The sequence below is a fragment of the Lepidochelys kempii genome, chromosome 11, assembly GCF_965140265.1.
Source record: "Lepidochelys kempii isolate rLepKem1 chromosome 11, rLepKem1.hap2, whole genome shotgun sequence".
In the NCBI taxonomy this organism is placed as follows: domain Eukaryota; kingdom Metazoa; phylum Chordata; order Testudines; family Cheloniidae; genus Lepidochelys; species Lepidochelys kempii.
The window spans coordinates 34,021,861-34,048,202 of record NC_133266.1 but is presented as its reverse complement, the minus strand read 5'-3'; the positions used below and the strand labels follow the sequence as shown (position 1 = coordinate 34,048,202).

The following is a 26,342-nucleotide window of genomic DNA, read 5'->3' as shown; positions in this document are numbered from 1 at the left end:
CTAAAGCGCTGATCTGTTTGTTTCTTTGTTTATTATATTAGCACCAAAGGTCAAAGTGTTCCAAGATTCAAGCACTCAGAAGGCTTGGTATATTTTTGACTGGACAAAGACTCTACTGGTGATAAATGCTTATATGAAATCTTATTACAGGATCTTCATTTGTTTCTATTCGCCTCATTTAGTCATATTATTTTGGTGTTTGGCAGATAACACATGAACGAGGACAGGACTATAGACAAATGCTATATTAAATGCTTGTTTAGTGGTTTAGTCCCAAAAAGCACAAGTGCAATTGCCTTCAGCACAAGACCATGCACGTTTTTCTCTCTATGGCAGAACACACGTTCCTGCAGGAAACAGAATATGGTCATCCCATTCCCTTGGTTACCTGAAAAGCCCCTTGAACTTTTCAGTGTGGTCACTCTTATAACTATTACCATTGCATCCATTTATTTTCAATACTTTTCTATCCATTTGAGATCAAACTGTATCCTCAAATGTCAGCATAAAATTTTCACTGAACTCAATGGAAGCCACACACATGCACCTGAGAACAGAATTTGGCCCTTATTTAGTTTTGTTTCTGCTGTGTCATAACTAAGCATGATATGAACCTGCTTTTGTTTAAAAAGAACAAAAATGAAAAGACTGTGTCCCTTGTTTGTTGGATTCCACCTCTCTCCCCGTGTTCCACCCAGGCAACTGAGACACACTAGGCCACTAGACACAGCAAACTTTAGATTTCTATAGCTACGGGTTGGGCATTTACAGGAAGGAGGATTTTATGGTTAAAAGCCTGAAAATGAAAAACGAACGGCCTGATCCTAAAGTTCTTACTCACATGAGTATGAACTTCGTCCCCAGACCCTAAATCTTAGGTTGAGTAAAAGAAGTGCCAATACTCATCCGGAAACAATGAATAGTCATAAAGGTCAAATTATCTCCTGAGACCCACCCCATACAACCTCACCAATATCTTCTGAGCCAAATTCTTTGCCAACGTAAATTTTGTGCTGTTCTGTTAAAGTCACTGGAGGTGCACCAGCATATTCCAACAGAAAATTTGGCTCCTATAACTAATCTCTCTCTCACGTGTGTATACATACAAACACACACAATTATTATTGTACGTTTTTTGTTTTTTTTTAAAGACAGCACCATAGATATGCATGGCACTTGGTAGATAAATGAGATACTGCCCCTGCTCTGAGAAGCTTACAATCTCCATTTAAATGCAGAAGAATACAAATCTGTAATGCTTGTCACTCATGGATGAGGCCCTATATGTTTTAGGTTCAAGATCAGCTTCTAGTGGAAACTCCTGTAGGGCCCCTCAGCCATTGAGGGGTTGCACTGGTGCTTCTCCCATTGAAAATAGGATTCTTTACCTTAGTTTCCACAGAGATACTCTGAGCAAGGCTCATGCACTCAAGTGACATACAGGGATTCAAAATTGGGTTCATAATGAAATAATCTAGGTCAGAGGCTTATTCAAATGAGTAGCAGTGTGCTTAGAACTTTATTACTGAGGAAACTATTTCTGTGTTTGTGTTTTAGCTATCACTGAAATTGCAGTTATTGCATTTCCAATATAGGATTTTTGACCAGTAGATCCACATAGTTGTTAAGAGACAGTGCTTAAATGCAGAGGGTTAAAGAGTTCCCCAGCACAGCCTCACTATACACTTCTCCCAATGACAAATCTACTGTGATTATGTCCTTTGGAACTTTATAGAGGGTGGGAGACAAAAATCAGAGCCATATTTTTATTTTGATTGATAGTAAATTGGTGCTAAAATGGAGCGCATGAGCAAGCTGGTCTACAGAGATTTGAAATGAAGATTCTCGGTCACCAACTGTTAATCTTGTTTATGCTGTTTATGGAAAGAGACACATTGAAAAAGCAGCATGCCATTTTGGGGTAACAAAATTCAGGACCACAGCTTTTCTATTTCATTTCACTCCGTTTAGTGACGCTCACTGAAATTTTTTCTACTACGTCATCTCTTCCCAAAGCAATTAAAAAGTCAACTTTCCAGGGATATCTCTTGGATTTAGAAATCTAGGGTACAAATTCTGGATTAAAATAATAAAAATTACTACTGGACAAATAAAAATGTACATATTGTGAGTAAATTCAATTTGTCATTTAAATAGACAATGTATATATTGAGTCTTCAAAAACATGAAAAACATTTCTAGACCTTATAGAACAGTACCTATTTCAAGTATCACAAAATGACACTCAGGATTCTGACAGAATTATTTAAACATGGATCATGAGTTTTCCATTCATTTTGTCTCCCCAAAAATTACATATAGTAAGTCATCTGGGTTTCCAGAAGACACTATTTAAAATTGGAAAATGCAATCAAGGAGGAGGTTGAGGAACAGGGACTTACCTTTGGGGAATCAGCTTCTAGAGTGATTAGGAAGGGGAGCTTATGACAGAAATGTGATATGAAACAATTAAGTAGAAAATCATGTTAATTTAAAAGTTATGGAAATAGCGGAAGATACTTCTTACAATAAATACTATACATTTAACATATCTACTCATTCATATTCATACTCTATGGCATGGACAAAAATGCTCTCTTCATTTTACAATATACCTGGATTATACTTTAAACTTTATGCCAACAGGAAATTACATTTCTTTGGCTGTTCTAAATAGGAGTTGTAAATATTCTGAAATATATATAATGAAAGAGACTTTTTTTTGCAATTTCAAGCATTCTACTCTGCCCTAAATGTATACGTATAACACTCATTAACACTAATGGGTGCTGTATGTGAGCATTTCAGTTACAGTGATGACCATGTTGTCTTTATTTTTAAAAATAAATAACTCTTCAAGAAATAAACTTAGTGGTAGCTAAAGATCTTTTATAGTCCCTCCTTTTTCAATTTAAAAAATCAGCTGTTTTGCTTGGCCCCAATACATGAGGTTTAATATATTAATAACTTAAAAGTTAAAACCTTTTAGAAGGAAAGCTTGACTCCTTATCCTTTGCATTCTCTGAGGATATCAGCAGTGTCTTCCATACGGCAGTTTTTGCCATTTCATCAGAAATATTTATCACAGATGGATCATCTCTAGATGAAAATGAACACACAATATCACAAGTGATCAGTCTTTGTTCTCTATATTACTATACAGCAGGACTTGGTCATTGATTATTAGGATAATAAATATTTAAATATGTTAAACAATTATATTAGAACTTAGTAAATATTATTAGCAACTTCACACATACTCCATTAATGTCACTTATTTAGTGCTTGACTCTTGCAGAATGTTGTACAAACATGAATTAATTGATCCTAACATCATCTGTAAGGTAAGTAGGTATCACTACCAATTTATAGATGGGGAAAATGAGATACAGAGAGGTTATGTGAGTTTCCGAAGGCCACTGAACATATCAATGAACTAAAATGGAAGAACTCCTGGTTCCTAGCACTCTGATCAATTCACTAAACCAGTTTCTCAATGCCTGGTCTGTGGACCGGTGACGGTCCCGGAGATCTCCCTGACACAGTTGAGGAAGGCAGCCAGCCAGTCCCTAGTATCAAAAAGATTGAGAAACACTGTTTTAGACTATACTAAGCAACTCCAAATGCAAGCTACAGTGTTTTAAAACCATTGCAAAGCTGGAGTAGTTTAAAGATTTTTTTAATGATTTCAAAACGAATGTCCTTTCTATTAAAATAAAAGAGGTATTAAAAATTCAGTAACAGTAGACTCCTGAACCCTTGACTTATGTCCCTAACTTTACTAGGACTGCTTCTGAGTAAGAACTGTAGGACTGTGGACTTAACCTTTCATATATTTATTTTTAAAGCTTTAAAGACCTCCATCTGTGATAGCACAACACTAAATATTGTACATCATTTATGACTTTATTTGTATACAGATCAAGGCTTGGTATGCAAAAAAAAGTGGCTCCAAAATTTTTGATGAACTGCACCAGTTTACAAGACTAGGGTCTTGTTTGTGTCTGTGGCCTCTTAGGGTATGTCTACAGCTGGCCCATGCCAGCTGACACTGGCTAATGGAGTTTGGCTGCAGGGCTGCAGCCTGAGCTCTAGAGCCCTCCCACCCTGCTCCCCACTCTAGTCTTGCAGTGGGTGCACCAAGAGCCAGCCCAGCTATTCACCATTGGTGGCCTGATCCTGCAGTCTTTTTGCAGGCAAAACTTCCACTGATGTACTTTTTTCACGCTGAATAAAGACTGCAGGATCAGGTCCCAAGGCAAGGGAGGTGGAAGCTAGGACACAAAGCCTTAAACACGAGTTTGGGATGCATATTTGTGCTTTGCTAACACACATGCATATTTCCTGTTGATAGGACAGATTTCACTCTATGCCAAGATTAACTAATTATACTGTGTCAGAGTATAGTGGCATGACAGGGTTTTATACAATTGTTTAGTCCTTGTCTCATGTTTGCTTACATCAGCCCCAAGTTAATCAAAATTATATTTTACCTGTAATGACCTTCAAGTGGTAACTGAACAGTGCCCTCCTCTTCCATAGCTAACATACTTTGTTCTTCCTAGGAGGAAGAAATTTAGATGCAAGAGACAAAATGATATTCTGAACATGGACCTTTTTATATCTGTTATAACCTTTCTTTTCTGTAGTATTAAATATTTACTAAAGTTCTTTAAAACAGAGGATACAGTTCCAATTGCTTTTTATGTTTGAAACATCTGATGCTAAGAATAATGTATTTGAAGGACAATTTTCCACTTAATGGTATTTTTCAATGCTAAACATAAAAGTTTCCTTTGTAACAAAAAGAGAGCGAAGTTACTAATAACTATTCAGCAAAGAACGTATATACCAGATTTCAAATACTATGTAAGAGCAGACATTTAGGCTGCACTGTTGAGCAAGCAAGAATCAGGTAATCCCAGATTTATGTCTGCATGCACAATTTTACTATACAGTGAATGAGCCAGGGCTTCAAAATTAATTTTCAGTGGAACACAAAAAGGTACCTGGGAATACCAGGGGCTAAGGAGAATGGGGCTGTGCGTTCAAATCCGTTGGTCAAATATTGCAAGTTCGTGAAACCTTTAACTCCAGAAAAACATAACTCCTAAAAACCACATATCCTGTCAACAATGAGAGGGCAAGAGCTACAGGCCTTATTTCTTTTCTGAGTTCAAATCCAGAGCATCCCTCAAATATACCCCAGGCCTAATATATACCCTCAAGTATACCCCACTTAAACTTAATGTTCTACAGAGCCCACATTATTCCAAGGCCTCAGGCAGTCCAGCAAACATCCCAGGGTCCACTTAAGGGCCACAGCCCCATGCAACCTGTTACATGAGGAAACTTCAACGTCTTCTGCAAGAGTGCCAGGTTCTCTGCAAATCTAAAACTCTCTGCACTACAGGTGGGTAGATACCTAATTTATAGGAAAATGTGGGTGCAGGAGAGTCTATATGCGCCCCATTAATTCTATCCCCAGTGCGGGGACCCTAACCCATGCTCCCATGGCCAACCCTTTAACATTGCAATCCAACAAAACAAACAACTCAGGTGAACCATGGAAATAATAGTGTCTGCACAACATGAACCCAGGCAAATGCTTCAAAGTTAGGTGTGCCTACACTGACCAATCGATGTGATTATAGCAGCCTGCACTAACCCAGCACAGCACACACAACCCCATAAAGACTGAATCACAAGAAATGAATGCCAAATGTAACCAATAACCCAAAGGAAAGGGGTGGGAATGTTATTTCAATACTGGGGAGTAGGAGGCAGCAGAGTAGAAAGAGGCTGGCAGGCACTGTGTTGTAGGCACTGTGACCAGGAGCAGGTGGTTTGTACAAATGTTGGTGGTGCCCAAAACACCCAGAGCCTGCCCCACCCCCAACACCTGCCTAAGGCTCTGGGAGGGAGTTTGGGTGGGGAGAGGAGGTCTGGGGTACAGGCCCTGGGCTGTGACAGGGGATTGGGGTGCAGGCTCTGGGAGGGAGTGTGGGTGCAGAAGGGGTGAGAGGTTGGGTTCTGGGAGGGAGTTTGGGTGTGGAGGGGTCTGGGTGTAGGCTCTGGGTTGGAGTTTGGGTGCTGGGTGCAGGCTCTGGGAGGGAGTGCGGAGGGCAGGAGAGGGTGTGTGGGAAGGGGGGTGCGGGCTCTGGGAGGGAGTTTGGGTGCAGGCTCTGGGAGGGAGTGCGGAGGGCAGGAGAGGGTGTGTGGGAAGGGGGGGTGCAGGCTCTGGGAGGGAGTTTGGGGTTGGGATGCAGGCTCTGGAATGGAGTTTGGGTGTAGGCTCTGGGCTGTGGCAAGGGTTGGGACTATAGGAGGGGGTGAGCGGTGCAGGTTCTGGGACGGAGTTTGGGGGCAGGAGGGAGGGTGTGGGAAGGGGTTGGGGGTGCAGGCTCTGGGAGGTGGTTGGGGATGCGGCACTTTCCTGGGGCTCCTAGGCAGGGAGGACTGGGGGGGGGCTCCGTGTGCTGCTACCCCCAGGCACTGCCCCCGCAGCTTCCTATTGGCCGTAGGGGCGGTTGGGGCAGGACACAGACCCACCCCGCACAGGGGCTGCAGGATGGGGTCAGCAGCCATGTGGAGCGAGAAGCAGGAAGCTGCTCAGCTCCACTGCACTGCCAGTGGTGGGTGGAGGCCCAGGGCTGTTTTAAATCACCCGGGGGATGCGCAGCGGGGAGTGCCCAGGGGGTGGAAGGTGGGGCTGAGGGAGAGATCCGGCCTCAAACATTGCTGGAGCTGGAGCCCAGGCCAGGAATATTCCTGGTGCCCAGGCACCACGGTCCCACAGAATTTGACTGTGACAGCACCCTGGTTATATGGCCCATATTCCGAGCCCACACTCTTAATCTGGCACTAGCTATAAATGCTGGTATCCTTTCCCACAGTGAGGGAATTTAAGCCTTGCCAAAACCGAGTTTTTCTCCCTACCCATTTTACTACTAGACCTGTTAAGAAAAGTCACCATGTTAATTTTTATAATGAGAAAAGTGTATTTTGTCCGTTCGGGTCTTACTCAAAATGGCTTGCGTGGTTAACTCTGAAATGGCCTCTGAAGTGTGTATTGGAAGAGATTAATATTATACAAAAGAAAACTGCAAAGCAGGGGGGAAAGGCCCTAGAAATGTAAAGCAATGTAAATTATGAAATTTTGATCCAGTCAAACAAGTTTTTAGATCTTGTCAACTTTATTTATACTCTTGTGGGTAGAATATTTCTATTTTTAAAATCTGTGTGATAGCAACTCTCCAATTAATTCTTTAGACTACATGTCAGAAGTTTTATTACTAGTTAATTTTGTCATTTCCAGGCTTCACAGCTTCATAAGTTTTTGACAGTTAAACAGTTTTAATGATAGCTCCAAATATTTAGAAATGCCAAAACATGTAAAAATAACCTCTCGAAATAGACAGTGACTGAAATAAAGCAGCAGCAGCAGCAAAAAAAAAAAGATTTTCCCAGTTTTGTTGTCTGATGCCGTGCTATCTGGAATGTGAAAGAAAGCGACACATAAGCAAAACATAGGCATGATATGGAAAGGGTTCCTTTCCAACAACTCAAAATGTGAAAAAGGTACCTTGATTACTTACAATTAGTTTGAATAAAAAAGACAACAGATGTGGACTCAAATCTCTTGTTTGCATTGGTATATCAGTTACAGTGTGAAGTAGAAAGAGCAGTGTATTTTAAATTTCATTCTGATAGCTTTGGACATATATTACAAATAGTAAATATTAATAATTAATGTATTTATCACTTATATAGCATCTTTGGTTTTCAAATTATTTCATAAACATTAATTTTCACTATGTACCAGTGAGGCAGGACAGTAAATTTTATCCCCATGCTACAGATGGTTAAACTGAGGTAGAGAGGCTAAGGCCCAGATTTGTCAAATATTTAGAAGTTGCTGTGTTCAGCATTGCAATGCCTTACTGAGTTAGGAGTCTACATACCACTGTAAAAGGGATTTAGGTACTTAACCCAAACTCCAATTTGGGGCCAAAGGGATTTAGGCTCCTGAGTCCCTAAACTACTTTTGAAAATTAGATTTAGCTTTCTAAATCAGTCAGTGTTACAATGCTTAGCACAGCAATGTCTAAATAACCTTTACAAATCCAGACCTAAGTGAATTGTCCAAGGCCACTGAAGAAAACTGTCATTTCCAGGATTAGAATTCTGGGGTTTCTGACTCCTAGGCCTGTGTTCAAATCACTAGACCATAGCCCTCTCTAAGGGACCCACTTCATAATTAGATGTACCACTAGGATTCCTTCTTCCCACACAGAATCTCTTTGACCTCAGTATGACATTATGTTAGCATACAGGTCTGCAGCAGTGCATCTATTTGCAGGACTGGGCTTAGATTTGTAACTTTAAAATGTGATATAATCAAGGTCAAAGGACTGACACAGTTAAGTCTACATGTCACATGGAAGATGACTCAGCTCTAAGATTTATTCAATGGAAATACTGATAAAGAAAAATTAGGAAGTGAAAAATGAAACCACGACCTACCTCTTTTTCTGCATCTTCCAGTTTCTTTTTCTTGCTTTCGGGCATCAAATCATCCAACCAGCTTAGCTCCCGTTTGGTAAAAAATAAATCCATGAGTTTTCTGACAAACACCAAAGCTAAAACCTGGTTTGAGACATTTATTTCAATGGTCAGGGTATTGTAGGCAAATACAAATGGTAAATATGCTTTTAAAGGGACACTTTCAAAAATGATTGTGTTTAAATTTGTAGTCAAGAGGCATGGCACAAGCATACATATGGATGTTATACTGTCTACTTTGCTTTGCTTGCATACATTTGGTTGGTGGACCATTCAAGAGGGAAGCTGGAATTTAATTCTTTATTTTGGAAGGGCTAATGCATTTTTCAGGGCTTGGAAAAAAATTTTTAGGGTGCAGTATGTTCTGGGCCAGTTAATCTTTACTGTCAACCTCTAAAGCAGCATGAAATACTAATCTTTTTTTAAGTCAATGATATAACTAAGGAGAATTGATTTCAGTAACAGAATCAATTGAGTTATTTATTTCAACAAGACATAAAACTCTTAACAAAAAAGTCTCTCCAGGCATTAAACACCCTTATTGAATGGATGTTCTTTATGTAAAACAATCAAGTAGAAATTTTTTTTAAAGTGTCAAAGAGTATCAAAAAGGACCAAATCCTACTCACCTTTCTCATGAGAATAGACAGTAGGGCTACTCACATGTATAAAGTGAACGAGATTTGATCCAAACTGCAAGGTTTATATAGAATTTCACTTAGATCATGCAATGTGAAACTATCCTTACCTATATTTTGAATATACCTGTACCCAATTCATGTTTTCTAGCAATTATTATAATTTAGGAGAAATAACTTATCTTTTTGAGAAAATAAAAGAACATTTTCATACCATCATTGGAAAGACAATGGCAGCTCTTGAAACCTTTATAATCCACAGGAGTACAAGACAGCTCAGCTGAATTATGGTGAAGAGATGGACTTTTCGAAGAGGAACATGCCTCAGATAAATAAAATCTGGTTGATGCTTTGCGGGCATCCAAAATAACTTTATTCTATCAAAAAGCTAAAAGAAATATAAAGCATAGATTTTAGCTGCTAAATTCTAAGAAATTTATAAGCAACTGAAAAACAGGATCTTATAATGTGAAGTATCAGGCAACCTTAATAAAAGATGACCAGCCCCACCGATAATAAACAAAATTTAAAATAAATGGGACACTGTCAACTTGTAATCATATTTCCACATTTTGTGACAAGTAACCCTAAAATATCTAGAATTGAAGGAGATTAAAGAAAAATGTTTGCTTCTCTCTCTTTTAGTTTGTTTTCTTTGTGCACTTGACAGCACTTTTGTGCATAGCCTACTTCACTGTTTTGTTGATGGTGTGTGCCCCTCCCCCAGGCTCTGCAAGGGTGCATCCATCTCAGCACTTTTCACACACTGGTGCCGCTCTACCGGCACTAGCCAATATGGGGGAGTTCATGTAGGCTGGGCATACGTGTTTTTACTACGTCATTTCACTTTGCAACAGTACATGAGAAATAGTCCTAGTGCCAGATCCTGAGCTGCAGCTGTGGAGTGGTTGGCACAGCTCAAAAGAGTGGGATGTTAAGGAGCTGTTGGTACTCCCACAATCCTTGGCCAGCTCTGTGCTGGCCTAGACCCAATGTGTAGATTGTTGCCAATGGTGTTGCAGCTGCCAACTACCTCCAGGGCCATTCCAGCAGTGAGAAATCACTAGAGCATTCCCTTTCCCCTAAGTCATGTCCACTGTAGGAATTGCTACAGTTGCTCTTCCCTATCTGAGGTACCTCTTACATGTGGGAGGGGAATCCTCAAGAGTCTGGTTAAACCAGCTTTAGAGCAGCTAAACAAAGGATTGGTCTACTTGTGTAGACGAAACTCAAGTGGATGTTTACCATTAATAGTAGTAGCAATGCTGAAATGGAAGAGACAGTAGGCAGGCATGGGTACAGAGGGAAGAGGAAGGAGCATATGCAACAGTGTGTTGCTCTTGGGCCCACGCAAAAGTCCCTTTAAATAATCAACAGAGGAGCAGAAGAATCATTAAAGGTTTTTACTTTTTTTCTTTTAATTTCCATGTATACTATTTAAAGAGAAAAATCCATTTTATTTTTCAAATTAGTCACTTCCAGGAAATGAAACTTGACAGTGTCCCTTTAAGTTTCTATATGAAAGTAAATAGAGAGTAAAAGAAAAAATGACTATCCATTTTAAAAGTAAACACAATCACTAACAGAGAAACGTGTGCTTTTCTTATACTCCATTTTACCTGAATTCCCTTTAGAGATGAAGCACCCATGTAAAGAAATACCCCATAGAGTACTGGCATAGGAATAAACTGCACAGGTGAGGAGGGCGAAAAAAGGAAGAAGAACATAATGAATATCAGCTCATGTATAAAGATATTTTAATTCAAAGAGCCATATTCCTGAATTAATCAAATCAGAATAAATTCAGAATAACTCCCTTAAAATTAGTAGAGTTACTCTGGGTTTACAACTGTGTAAATATAGAGCAGAATTTGGCTCCGAAGATGCATTTTACTTTAACAGTTAGTTACCACAATGTACTTTACTCACTGTTCTCAAAAATTAATACAAATGCCCAGGAAATAAAAGTGTAAGAGTACATACATAAAATAATCAGATAACTTTCATGTAAAATATTGTTCAGAATGTGACCTGAACATTGCAACCAACATTCTCAGAAAAAGCATCTAAGATTACACTTTTTTCATACTGTAAATAAAACAAAATAAATAATACTGCTAAGGGAAATTTTCTATGTTGTTTGCACAGTGTTGTAAGTACAGTGCACAACTGTTTCGCAATGATTTTGTGAGTCTGAATATCTAGCTAAAATGTGCAGACTCTTTCTGGTATAAAGTATGTGGGCAGGAAAATCTTTCCATATTTAAGAACCTATTTTAAATGCAATGCACACAACACACTTTTTTTGTGAAACATGCTTAACGTTATATTTAAATCAGAATTATCCAAAAACATGAGCATTAAACAATCTATTCCCTTCATGTTGACCACACATAAGGCCAAATCCTGATCTCTATGAAACCTATGTCAAAATTCTCATCAATTTCATTAGGACAAGGATTTTGCCTACAAGCCTTACTGATATTATTAAGAATCATGTACACATATGGTGAGAATAGACCCCTAGTTATTTGCCTTGACTTGGAACCTGCTGAGAATGTGAGAAAGCTTAGCTGGTTATTTCAAAGACATCAACTACAGAATGCTTATTGGAAACCCCCTTTTTTAACCCACAGATCTATCACACAATGTTCTTAAGTTATCCAAATACTGAACAAATTCGGTTGCTGATGTAATTTAACCAGACTTTGGTTTTTAGATGAAAATCTGTCATTAATCCAAGGCTAGTCTAACTGTGAAACCCTGGGCCCACTGAAGTCAGTAACAGAACTCCAGCTGACTTCAGTGAAGCCAGGATTTCACCCTAAGCCCTTTTGGTTAAAAATATGAAATGTCCCTACCTATTTTATTATGTGAGTGTTAGAATACATTGATCATTGTCAGACACAGAGCTATTATTGCAATATATGGCAGTGTATCTAATCGATAAAAAGCATAATTAGAATTGAAATTCTATGTACAGTACAGTACTATTCACTTTTTCTTTATTTTTCAAAATGTATTACCTTAAGAACACTTGTCAAAAAGACAGATGAGCCCATTAAGACAAAGATCATGAGCCCTGTAACTCTTTGTTCCCGTATTCCAAGAAATTTGGGCTGCTCTCCTGGAGCAGAGCACTCCGATTCCAGTTTTAAGCTATTCACATGGGAAATAGAAAGGACAGTGGCAGCAACAAACCATGGTAATCCCATAATAGAGCACACTCCCAGCATGAGTGCCACCATCAACAAGTCGAGATGGTATCCACACCCTTTCTGTTAAAAGAAACAGCAACAATAATAAGATGTAAAATGACATCTGAATTAAGGAAAGCTCTAGCAGCAGGCATACCTAATTAACTATTAGAAACAATTTCAAAAACTCAAATGCCTAACAGAAAATAGCAGTCTTCCATGTTTTATCTAGCTGAGGTCAGCAGTGAGCAAGAGGTGGTTATTATGGTGATAGTTTGGTAAATTATGTGAAATGAATTGGTGGTCTTAGTCTAGTTCCTAGCAGACAAGTGTCCATATCACAAATCTTCTACCAAAACTGGTATCATTTGGCTTCTTTGCTGGTGGTGTCATGAGAGATACCAAGAGAAGCCATCTCTAGAGGTGGTCCTTCTGTAGCCAGTTTCAGATATGTTGGTGAGCAAATATGGGAAAAGTTGTGTCGCTCCTGATTTACCTGGACCTGATCTGTTGAGAACGGTGGATGCCAGTTACCAGTGCTGTCAATATGGTATCATTCACATGCAATGAATTCACTTTTAAAAAAAACTTAATAGAGGACACCAAACAGACATGGTCATACAGGTTGAAACACAAAACTTGATTCTTCCCTCCACAACATATCACTGATATTGTTAAAGTAGCAGCTACAAAACTAATTTAAATCATCAGTGTCTATAAATGTACATGCACCTTTTTGTATGTTTTAAAATCCTTTATATTAATGCCACATCAAATGAGTAAGTTCTCAGTAGTATCATTATCATGCTGAACTGAGGTTTGCGTGTGATTTTTTTCTGGAGATTTCAATCTGTTTCTGCTTTTGTCCATTGTAAAAATAGTCTTCTATAAATTAAGAAGGTTGGTTAAAAAAATTAATCAGGTACTGTGCTTTTTCAGTTTTCCCCCATTACATTCTTAAGAAATACCATCCCATTGGTAGGAACAGTCAGTATGAAAGAAATGCCATCTTTAAAGGTTGACTGTGTTAGACAATCAGATAAGTCAAGTTATAACATTTCTGTGCTACTGAGCAGAGGTATGTAAAACACTTGATTCAAACCTCAAATGCATTCAAAATCAACCTTGGTTTGTTTTCAACTTGTATGTGAAAATGAACATTGCTTTGCATAAAGTTATTGCGTATAAACAAACTTTTTGTCAAAGCTGGACTTTTTTCTCCCTCTTTTTGGAAACCCAGGAGCACTGTGGGTATATTCAGACTACAGCTGGAGGCATAAATCCCAACTGGCGCAGATGTATACATACTAGATATGACTGACATAGTGTTATAAGAATACCAGTGTAGCCAAAGTGGCATGGGTTAGCTCCCTGAATATATATCTAGGGTCTAAGACAGGACTGTACTTGGCTGGCTACCCCAGGCTGCTGCCCACACCACCACAGCAACACTGCTATGTTTAGTGTGCTATCTCAATCAAAAGAAAATATCTACCATGGTGGAAATTACACCTCTAGCTGCTGTGTAGACATACTCTCTGAGGCTGTGGTTCACCAGTGCACTTAAAGTTCAAACTGTTACTGAGCAAAGTCACATGGTGTAAATCACATATTTTCCAATGTGGCAATAAGTCCAACTTCCTGTTCTGATGAAGCAGTAAAACCCACGTAAATAACATGAATGTGTTGAACCAGAATCTTACCTGTAAACTCATGCAGATGGCTTATGACATAAAAAAAGGAACTAAATCATTTTCAAACAAACTTGGAAGGATTTGCTACAGAGACTAAAAAAAGAAACTCTAAGGCATACTCTATTCAGAATTTGCTATGGGAAATATAAAAAAAAAAGAGAAAAAATGATTTGGAAGCAGACAGTTTCTTTCTGAAGATGAATTTTAGTTCTAAAATAACAAGTGTTTGGGTTTCTGAAATGTAAGTCACATACCAAACATGAAAATGCCATTTTAATTCATTTATTTTGTTTACCATGGGAGACATCTTCATATAAGGTAAATCAAAGAAAAAACTCCCTTCACTATCTCACTAGTCTTACATCTAAGACATGTCTAGCTAAACACAGAGACGTGTTAACAAAGATTAGTTATATGCACACATGCACTCAAAGAAGGAGTTTAAATCTAAATCCTAACTGAGACACCTTTTTTACCTTCTGACACATTTTGGAGAAATGTATGCACTGATACATACAGAATCAGGGAGTTTTTCCCCGAATCCAAGGAAACGAACATATGGGAGGACAAGAAAGCATAGCAACAGGTGATGCTATACCAGACCCCAGCAAAACTAATATGCAGCAAGACAAGAGGGCAGCCAGGAGAGCCATCTGACTCCCAGATGCCAGTGCTGAAAAAACACATTCCAAAGCTTGGCAGCAATTTCCTGCATCTGTCAAGTTAACCACATGCAATGCTATGGATTGACATGAAGAGTCAGGCTGACAAAAAGGGCAAAAAAAGAACATATCAAATGTCACAATCATCGAAGAAGAGGCAGTACAAAGTGAAGGACGCCAATACATTTGCTAAAGTGATCTGGGATTGGATTGCTGTTTATTATAAGTATGTCAAAAGAGGCCTAAATTTGCTGAATACACGAGTACAGAAGCCTGCTGTTGGATTTTGCCCAGCAGCTTTTCAGAGAGGTGATGCCCCTTTCTCCCATCTCCATCTGTAGACATCCAGAAGGAAGTTGTTCTATGTTGTCTTAAGATCCCATTTTGCCTCTAAAGTTCAGTTTTTACACTTCTCCCTCATCCAAGAAGGAAGGGAAGGGAAGAGAAGAAAACACTTATGGGGAAATTCAAAAGATCTAGAGAGGCAGAGAGGGAACAGAGTGATAAGAAAATCCCATGTCCTCTTTATAGAGTATCAAAATTAAGCCCACCAGCAGATGATATCTGGATTTCAAGAGATATTAGACATGACTGTTTAGATTAAGTAAAGCACTTTGGCAAGTGCTTAACTTAAAGCATGCGTTTAAGTTCTTTGAAGTCAATGGGTCTTAAGCAGATGCTTAAAGTTAAATGACACCTGCTTAAGTGCTTCGCTGATTTGTGGCGTATGTTCTCAGAACACTTTTAAAGACGTGTGTAAAAAGAGAATTGCTGACAAATAATACAAATTACATACACAAAATTAACATACTTGCTCAATTTTTTTAAATTTATTGAAAAATACTGCTAAATAATGCACAGTTAATTTAACTTATTGAGCAGTGTTGAAAGTACATTACATAAAGCAAAGCAGGAAGGTAAAGTAAAACATATGACCTTTTGACTGAATACCTTTAGTTTGTGTTCTTTTCTGTTGATAATAACAGCTGTAATCTGCTGATCCATAAAGATAAGGATAGTACAAAGCAGAGCTGGAATTATGGCAGCTAAAATGGTCCACCAAGGATTAGGCCCCAGAGGAGAGACAAACCAGCCACGATCATCTCTGGTGGGCTACAAAAACATAAGGTCATGTATGGCCAGTTGAGAATTCTAGTGATTATTAAATGCTCTGACTTTGCAGCTACACAGACGAGCACTACTTAGGAAATTATATGTTTCATTTAGAGATGCTTCTATGAAAAATTAATATCTCTCTGTATAATATCACAGAATATATTAAACATCATACTGTAAAATAGGACCAGAAAGAGAAGGTAAACACAACATTTCTTTAAGTCTTTAACAGTTATATGTTAACTGGGATATCACAGACTTTATTGCATTCAGTACAATGATAATGATCCAAGGTCTCAGGGGGATGCCCCAAACCATATAATAATCTAGGATTTGGATGATCTGAGGAACATGTGACAGCAAACTTCACAGTCCGCTGGCTGGGTCCCCCAATCTAAAGGAGCACAGGGAGCCTGATAAGAGACATGGGCAGGAGTGAGAAGGAAAATAGGGTGGAGTGAATTGGCTAAAGCTCTTTAATTAGACCAACCTCCCTTCAGCACTTTAGCAAAATAATTCACCTTTGCTCCTAAGGATCAAATAGCCAAACTTCACTTTTGTGAAACAGGACATTCCCCAGACAACAGGGAATTTCAGATCAATGAGGTTTGGAAAATAAAAGTTGCACTAAAAAGAGTTTATTATTATTTATATGTATTATGGTAGAGCCAAGGGTCACAAGCTGGATCAAGGCCCTATTGTTTTAGGAACTATAGACACACACACACACCCACACACATACACAGTACAGCTTATGAATGAATTACCTTGAATGCGTTTGGAACCTGAAGCTTTGGAGACGGAATCCCAAGGGCATAGTCAATTAAAACCATGGACATAATAGTGAGAAAGACAGCGAAGTCACTGACTATAGATCGCACCTAGAAATATTGAGCCAAATGTCATTTCCAGCAGGGAAATACCAAAAATATTCATGTGGGATTTGAGAAAGCAAATACAAGAGCTGCAACTTAATTCCTTTTATAGTTTAAGACAGTGTCTCTCAACCTTTCCAGGCTACTGTACCCCTTCCAGGAGTCTGATTTGTCTTGCATACCCCCAAGTTTCACCTCACTTAAAAACCACTTGCTAACAAAAATCAGACATAAAAATACAGAAGTGTCACAGCACACTCTTACTGAAAAATTGCTTACTTTCTCATTTTCACCATATAATTATAAAATAAATCAATTGGAATATAACTATTGTACTTACATTTCAGTGTATAGTATATAGAGCAGTATAAACAAGTCATTGTCTGTATGAAATTTTAGTTTATACTGAGTTCGCTAATGCTTTTTTTGTAGCCTGTTGTAAAACTAGGCAAATATCTAGATGAGTTGATGTACCACCTGGAAGACATCTGCGTATCCCCAGGGGTACACATACCCCTGGTTGAGAACCACTGGCTTAAGGGAACATTCGCCTTATGGGAAAGATTGTTCTCACCCTGTGCTATTTCAATTTCACAACATGGAGAAAGGGCACAAAGAGCACAAGGACCCATTCTTGTTCATCCACGTTGTGGTCAGGCACACTGGCAGTCCTTACGCTCCCATGAGTATGCATGAGGACAGTGCCACCTCTGGAGTGGGAGATGGTAACAGCTCCATCCTTCCTCCTCACCAACCAGAGGAGCTGGTTTAAAGGGGAGCATGCACTGAACTCTTGCAAGGAGTATTTCAGCAGCATCAGGAGACAATGCAACTCTCCCTAGGAATCTAGATTGGTGGGAGATGACTTGCTTTGGAAGAGTATAACATGCACAGGGTGGGAAATATATAAGGAATATGAACAGGATTGCAGAAGGACACATCACTTGTAAACAGAGCACCATGCTAAAGGAAGAACAATATGCAGTGGGAGTAATATTGTCTTTAGAACATCAAGCTTTTTTTTATCATTATTCCTTTTTCTGAAGAGAGCTGAGTTTTTAACCTTTAGCACCAAACCCCTTCTGAGTCACTCTTCAGTGTTAAAGGCTGATTTAAGCTGTTTCTCTTTGTTACATTTTGCTGTGAAGTACTTTCTGTTTTAAACATCAAGATGGAAACAGAGAAAAAATAACAAAAAACAGATAATTAAACAATTTATCTACAAAACTCCAACAACTTACAGCACTTCACCAGCAAGAAATCATAGAGTGCAGCAAGAAACTGGGTCTGCAACAGTGGAGATTTATACTTCCACAAGATTCACACAAACTTTTGCGTTAAAAAGGTATATTCCAGGTACCTTTGTTGGAAAATATCGGCTAGTCTTGAACTGCTTCAGTGTGGATGATAGTGTTACTGTAGAAAAGAACAGGATGACTGACCAGAAGAGAACATCTGGGACATAAGGGCCATGATGTCCACAGGCTCGTCCAACGTACTCCCCATGAAACGTCCCACATTCCTAACAGGAAGAACAAAGCAGGATTGTTTTGAAAAATGCCCTTGTAAATGCTGTTATATATATATTTTTTCTGTGATTAGTTAACTCCCTTAAATGAATGACAGATTAGATCATATAATATATTGTCAATAGTAAACTAATTTTTAAGATCTTTAACCTTCTTTCATTTAAAACCCCAAATCTTATATCTAGATTGTATGGACAAACTGTACTTTTCAGCTGTAATGCTATGAAGAAAAATGGAAAGTTAGAAAATGAGAATTGTGCATCTCAGAATGAATAACATCTCATATACTCAGACATTGTGCCATATAGCACTAAAGAAACTTAGCAATGATTGACAGTTTTTCCTAGAAATATTTAATGACATAATCACTATGTGATATCAATTAAGGATGGGCAAATTGGTTTGGATAAATAAATCTTCACCCATGCTTTGAAACAAACCTGTATTTGTTTTTAAACAGCTTAGTTATGTTTTTTTCAATGTTTATTTTTCACATGGCTGCTGAGAGAGGAAACAAAATACTATGATAAATGCTACTCTTGTTGCATTTCCAAGCTTTAGTTGTTTGTTTTAACTTTATAATTTGAAGGAAAACTATTCAGACCTACATATTATCCCAGAATGGAACAAATAAATGTATTTACCAGAAGGGGCAGCACAATCCACAAAATTTTCTTTGCTTAGGAAAAGCTGAGATTGTTTCTAAAAAAGATCTGATAAAATTCAGGGAATACACCAAACAAAACATTAATATTTATTTCAGGCAACAGCTTCACTTCAAAGTCTTATGTGTCACAATTTGTCAAAATTTTATTCAATTAATTTTAAAAAGATAGCATACAAGTCCGCTGCAACCTAAATCTCACATGTAAACCTTAAAAGTTTCAGATACACCTCTAGTAGAAATCTAAACAAATGATTGACAGACAGCCATAAAGACAGATGTGTTCAGCTTCCTAAACAATGAGCACAGAAATGTGGAACATCTATGAAGATGTGAACTATAGAACATGGAATCCCACTGTTCACTCACTAAGTAAAGGAATATAAGAAACAGAATAACCAGAATTGAGCGGTCCACTCTCCAATACCCTGACTATGGGAGAAGACTTATACGGTGAATAAGTAACTGACCATATTGTCAAAATAACAAACTGGGGCACTTTTGTGACAACATTTATTAGAGTCATAGAATACTCAGGTACTCTACATTTTGGCACTCTTCTTTGACCTGCTCGATTTATGTCAGAAAAGCTCCCCCTGGAGCAGATCAAAGAAGGGCAAAGCTCTGCCCCATCCCCATGGACTCTGTCCCACACTTTCCTCCTCTTTATGGTTCTGCTCACCACAGAAAGAAGGAGAAGTGAGGCTATAACAACTACCAAATACCTTATTCCTTCCCATTATATGCTGCCAGAGCAGAATTTTTTCATTAATTACACTGAGTCACTGACTCATCAAATTCATATTGCAGTACCATGGCTGGACAATTGATGACAAGCTTTGGTTTTGAAGAATGATTGGCATGAAATACACCCTAGTATGGGATGAGAGTGAGACAAGGGAGTGCAAAACATATATATCAGTATAGCAATACATCTGGGACAAATAGTCAGTAGGTATCAAAAACCAGAAAACTTTGATGAAATGAAAAAACAGGACATTTCAGGCATCCCAAAAGAAGTTCTCAGGACTTAGGGACACCAGATGAAAAAGTACAACAGCCCTGGTTAAACCAAGGCACACGGTCTCTTTATGATGGCCTATGCACAAAGGGTGAATTTTATCCTGTAAGAATAGAAATCAATTTACTAACTGACTATACTAATGCCTGTATAAAGACTCTAAGCAGGCCCAGAGCAAACTAGCAATTTGCAGAAATCTGAGCAGACTCAGCCAAGTGTTTGTGCAGTTAATAAAATGTAATTTCTTTGCTCTTCTGATAAACTTGACCCCTGTGTCCTTGCTAAGCATTACACTTATGAGGCCGACCACCAGGAACACTAACAAGAGTTAATATGTGGAAATACTGTGCTGTCTGTGTGTGACCAGAACAAATCACTGTAGTCTATTACTGGCATATTTTGGCACCAGGGAGGGGTTGCGAATGACATCAAGGAATTTCAAATCATGAATAAATATATAATCGTCAGGAAATCAGGATATTTATTTGACAAGCATGGGGGATATTGGAAAATCTGTTCAATCTGTTCAATCATACGGGTCTCAATTTAAACTAGATTATTGTATCTTTGAGGGGAAGCTGAGTTATATATTCCTGAATCCTTCATTGTGTTCAATTTTTCAGCTGCTTAATATAACACATTAGGGCTTAGTAACATTTATTGTTAAAACAGAATTAGTTATTTCATATCTAAGCTACAAATATACTCTGAGAAACACTGTGATAGCGATACCTTCTCTTGTTATTCTGAGAGCTCAGGCTGTTAGGTCTTTGCTGAAAACTTTAGAATATTCCCCCTAAAACACTGGGATCCCTGAGAATGTGGTTCTTAACATTTTCCATACTGTGACCCCATGTTACAACACAAAAAAGTTTCAGGGACAACCCCTACACACTCTCCCATCAATCCATAAAGAAAGAGAAGTGGTTATGACCCTCTTTAGATCTTTGTGTCACTCCCTTGGATTGGGGGGCAACTCCCGGGTTGAAAATCTATACTGTAGAAAGAATACAATATCAACTGAATTAACATTTATAGACTTTAGTGGACTAAACCAAGGCAAATCTGAGTTCTGCTTTTGAAAGGTTTCTAATTTTCTGAAAAGAAATTCATGAAAATGAAAGACTACATGTCTATGATGACGACTCTGCCTATTGAAGAAATCAAACAAGCCTGGTCTTGTGAGTCTCATGAGCCTGCCCCAGTTTTCTCTCTTTCTAGACTGAATTGTCATTGGCTTTGTAATGAAATGACCGTTTACAAAGAAGAAAATATTGCAAGAAAAGAAAAAGAGCCTTCAAAAAGAGTGTTCAAATATGCCATTTACAATCGAGCTTCAAAAGCAGCTGAGGGAAAGGAAAATAATAAGTGTAAGGTTCTCTGGCTCCAATCCTATCCAGAAAAATATATAGTTCAGGAACAAATATTTTGTGTGTGAAACAAGCCTTTCAAGAATAATACATTTTGCACTAGGTGCTGTAGAATGGTGGCTTGATTTCTTTTATTTCAAGGAAATGTTTATACAACTCCAATAGTAACACAGTACATAGCTGACATTAAAGGAATGGGTAAAATAGACAGTTAGCAACTAACTAGGATGTTAACAAATGCTCTCTTTCCCCTGTCAGTGTAGCCTGAACAGCTGGAAGGTTTTTTTAGTGGAAATAGAAGCTTATAGATTCTTTTTAGACAAGGCAGCTTTGGTTTTGCCATCTGGTAGAATTTAGGTCAAATCCATTGTTGTCATTTGATGTGTTTAGACTTAATCTCAGTCATACTTCTCTGTTAGTATGTAAACACACTTTTTAAAGCAGTGCACAATGATGCACATTGTTGCTTTAACATGTACTGTGGCAAATGGCCGACACTACTGTGCTGGGTCCCACTCTTTCCCTTGGTGTGATGTGTCAGGGCGCTGTTCCTTGCCCCTATTCTTGAGTGTTGACAGCTCCGTTATTGCCCTGGTGTGGGAGAGAAAGGGAGCAGGGAAGGGATCCTGGTCCGCCCCCTACTATGGGTCCCAGCTCCTTCAGCTTCATGGGCTTCTTATCCTCTTTCCCCTTGGGCAGGGTTTCTCTCGGTCCTCTGTGCCTGGGGAGTCCCCCTGCTCTGCTTGGGCAGCGTTTTGCTTACCCTGGTACTCTGATCCTCTGGTCAATAACAGTATCCTTGCAAACTACAGTCATCTCTCCTTCCCTCCTCCTTGGGGAGGAGAGGCCGGCCCAGCCCTGCCGGTAGCCCCTGCTACGTGAGAGCAGCCCCTCTCCCTGTCAGAGGGGGAGAGGCAGCGGGGTCGTGGTGGGGCTCAGGTGAGACCCCACCTCCAAGGCACAGCAGCACCTCACCAGGTGACCTCTCCAGCCAGCTCCCTCCCAGGGCCTTAATTGGCTCCAGGTGCTCTAATTATCCTGTAGTAACCTCTCCTCAGTCCACAGAGAATAAAGCCTTAATCATCCTGGAGCTTATATACCTATTTATCATTCTCCTGCTGCCCTCTGGCCCTGCTGTATCACAATACTAATAAAGATTATATAATTATCGAGCAAAAAGTTTCTAAAAATATTAATGATACAAAATCTACATTAACCTTTGTTCAGCAAAGTACTGTATGAGCCTTATTTAAACAATACAATCATAACTGGAGCAATGTAATTTATTAATATGACTATAGCAGAAAAGATAACATTCATGTTCATGGATTTATTAGGTTTCAGTACTTCACTTACTGACACTGTTAGGTTTCCCCAAGTTATGTCCGATGCAGAGATATTTTGGTCATTCCAATATTGCAAGGTCTTATTGCTAGGATTATCTGGCTCCACACAACTACATCTGAAAAGATAAAGAAATATTTTTTGTATTTACTTACAAAATCTAAACTCTTTATTATGCTTATGGCATTAGTATATTAAAATGGTGCTCTACTTTTTAATATGATTTTAGTTCAGTTTAATTCAGTGAATTCTGAATATAGATCAGTAATTATCAGTACTGCAGGAGCATACTTCACAGTGAAGTACATGTGCATATATAGTACATAACATTGTGGTGACACATGAAACTGATTATACATAATAACACAATTTTCTTTTTATTCTATTAATGTACTCCAGATTTCATTAAGAGCACTGACTTGGTATTGAGTATGTGCCAGTGCTATTAAGCCCATATCTCTGAAGTTTCCTGCATGGAGATGATCTATTATTCATGGCTCTGGGCTCTAGAGCAGGGGTGGGCAAACTACAGCACGGGGGCCACATCTGGCCCTTCAGACGTTGCAACCTGGCCCTCGAGCTCCTGCTGGGGAGTGGGGTCCAGGGCTTGCCCCGCTCTGGCGCTCCAGCTGGGGAGCAGTGTCAAGGGCTTGCCCCACTCTGTGCAGCTCCCCGAAGCAGCCACATGTCCCCTCTCCGGCTCCTACGTGTAGAGGCAGCCAGGGGGCTCTGCACACTGCCGCTGCCCTAAGTGCCGCCCCTGCAGCTCCCATTGGCCAGGAACCATGGTCAATGGGAGCTGCAAGGGCCGTGCCTGCAGATGGGGCAGCGCACAGAGCCGCCTGGCCATGCCTCCGTGTAGGAGCTGGAGAGGAGTCATGCCGCTGCTTCCAGGAGCTGCTTGAGGTAAGCACTGCCCAAAGCCTGCACCCTGACCACCCGTGTGCCCCAACCCCCTGCCCCAGCCCTGATCCCTCTCCAGCCCTCCAAACCCCTTGGTCCCAGCCGGGAGCACCCTCGTGCATCCCCAATTCCTCAGTCCCAGTCCCAACCCAGAGCCCTCAGCCCCTCCCGCACCCCAACCCCAATTTCATGAGCATTCATGACCAGCCATACAATTTCCATACCCAGATGTGGCCCTCGGGCCCAAAAGTTTGCCCACCCCGGCTCTAGAGTCATGCATTCCTCATAATCTAACCGTGCTGTGTTTCCCCTGTCAGGATTTTGCATTAGCCCTAGGACATGCAGCACTGCATCTGCCATTTCCCCCCTCCTCCACAGCTGCTCTTAAAGTTTCATTTTCATTTTAAAGTTTGTATTTGAACACAGGAAATGTGGCAGAGGCAGCGTGGGAGGACAATGCTCCAAACAGGCAATTTAAAATCAAAATTAAGTCTTAAGCATCTGAAGCAGCTGTGGGAGGCTTGCTCCTCAGCAGAGTTTAAAGAGTATGTACGGTGTTTTGCAGATTCTGAAAGGAAAAACATCTTGCCTTGCAGCATTCTTCAGTCAAGCACACTTAAAACCTACAGTACAAAACTAGCAATAACAGCTGCAAAAAATGCTATGCCACGCTTAGTGTTAAACATTTCCTGGACAGCTGTGGCCTGGTAGACTAAGTGAAAGGTGGGAGTCTCTAGATCTGTATTCAAATCCTGACTCCATCACTGAACCACAGTATGCACTTAGACAAGTCATTAACCTTCTCTTTGCCTGTTTCCCTATCCATAAAACAGGGATAGGAATTCTTACCCAGGTTTATAAAGTACTTTATGTTTTGCAGATGAAAACTGCAGCTCTCTATACTGCAAAACACAAAGTAGTACTATTACATGTCCACTGAAGTACTATACATGTGAACCCACACCTGTTATTTAACATTTATAGACATATTTTCTTTGTAGACCTTCTTGGTTTTACTTTAAATGAAATCATATTATTAAAAATGAAAGAAATAATGAAAAAAATAACAACCCATGAACATAAAATAAAGCAACACCATACAAAGAAACTTAGAAATGGATGCCCCAATTCAGTCACCTGAATTTTTCAACAGGCTTCAATGAGCTTTGGATCACGCCCTGAGTGCAGAGTGAATGTGTTCAAAACTTAGTTCAAAATATTACTGAATGAAATAAATAGATTAATACTGGATAAAAGTAGCATAATAAAGTTGATGTGTGACAATGTATCAGCTACATTATTGCAAGTGTTTGTGTAATAATGCACATGTGGCTATTTCCAGTTACTATTTCCTGTGAACACAATGGGCCAGAGGCTTCCTGCCTCCTGAAGTCCAGTGCTGATCACAGACTGGATAGACAGTACGATATGGCCCATTGGCTTTGTGATTACAGTAGCCAGGGTGACACAGGGTGCCTCTTTCTCAATAGAAGGGAAGACTGTGCATGTCACCATACTAAACTGTATATCTGAATGAGTTATAAATTATAAAGTTACATTTAAAAGTTAGATACACTATGCAAAACGTTTCTAACGCCTTACAGTCAGAAGTGTGATAACTGGTGAGAGGATTTAATAAATATTCTGAATAATTTACCTTTTGGAATTTCATAATTCTAACAATAAAAATCAAACACCTGAAAATATTGGGTGTATTTTGTGGTTTGGTCAGTCACATTGTATACCACTATATAAATAGATCCCTTCTCACCAGCATTATCACTGAGTTCTTCCCAGGGAGACATGAACTATCATTTACTAAATTCCATAGACATTTGTTAGTGGTTGACCATTTCTCTTCGGGATATTTGTGTAAGCACAGTTCACACAGACCAAGTCTTGAGCCTGCACCATTAAAATGAATGTGAGTCTTGCCATTGATTTAAGTGGGAGCAGAATTAGATCCTTGGTGAGTGGATCAAACTCTTTTGTTTTCTCCCAGATACACAGAATTAAAGCCAAAGTAGATGTTCACTCTGTTAAAGACACCAGTTTGTTGTGATTATCACTGAACAAGTGCTGCTACAGGGAATACAGAAACTATAGTTTAAGGGAATGCCTCAGAAAATTCTGGCTTAATATTGAAGTGGCCCTAGGTGGTAAAAGATGAGATTTCCACTATGTCTCTTCAAATAATCTTATGTCTCTGGAGAAAATATATGCTCTTGGGAGCAATGCAGCCAGCAGATGGATGTTTGTAGTGACACAGGAGAGCCTTTTCCAAGCTATAATTCAGCAGGAATTTATTAGTCAAATTTATTAGTCAGCAGGAATATTGTGTTCAGGGACATTTTACTAACAGTGTGAGGTTTTATATTTTAAAATCTTAAGTTAAAATAAGTAAAGGGGAATACAGCAGCAATAACATGAAATTAAAGTCCCTTTCATTACTACTTTGTTTCCTGTAATAGTGAGCTAAGCCCTCAGGACTAAAGTAAAATACATTGCAGTGTGCACCAGCCGTGTTTTTTTATCTTCCTCAGAATATTGTCTGTGGTGTGATAAAATGGTGCACACAAAGCTGGAATAAGTAATAACTCACTGTCTCTATTGCAGGTTCAAAGATTCCTAGTAGAATGCTATAAAGTTAAAGGTTTATGGTTGGCACCTACTCAGCATCTAAGACACACTGTCTGACCTGTTGAAGAGTTCATGCCTTGTTCAAATCAAACAGCAATGTGCTATGGACACTTCTACAAATATG

The 26,342-nt window shown here is 39.2% G+C and overlaps 1 protein-coding gene across 4 annotated transcripts in view; it reads right to left on the bottom strand.

Moving 5' to 3' along the window:
* The window catches only part of SLC4A10 (solute carrier family 4 member 10), a 272,821-nt gene that overhangs the window by 2,927 nt on the left and 243,552 nt on the right, over positions 1-26,342 (bottom strand). For all 4 annotated transcript variants that reach the window (XM_073305622.1, XM_073305620.1, XM_073305621.1 and 1 more), the window contains exons 15-25: positions 22,688-22,793; positions 18,108-18,269; positions 16,640-16,753; positions 15,708-15,869; positions 12,230-12,481; positions 10,823-10,891; positions 9,418-9,591; positions 8,527-8,649; positions 4,494-4,561; positions 2,983-3,099; positions 2,403-2,441 (exon numbers count right to left, since the gene is read on the bottom strand). In XM_073305622.1, the coding sequence (XP_073161723.1) occupies positions 2,429-2,441; positions 2,983-3,099; positions 4,494-4,561; positions 8,527-8,649; positions 9,418-9,591; positions 10,823-10,891; positions 12,230-12,481; positions 15,708-15,869; positions 16,640-16,753; positions 18,108-18,269; positions 22,688-22,793 (1,360 nt within the window). In that variant the 3' untranslated portion in view covers positions 2,403-2,428. The remainder of the gene's footprint in view (positions 1-2,402; positions 2,442-2,982; positions 3,100-4,493; positions 4,562-8,526; positions 8,650-9,417; positions 9,592-10,822; positions 10,892-12,229; positions 12,482-15,707; positions 15,870-16,639; positions 16,754-18,107; positions 18,270-22,687; positions 22,794-26,342) is intronic.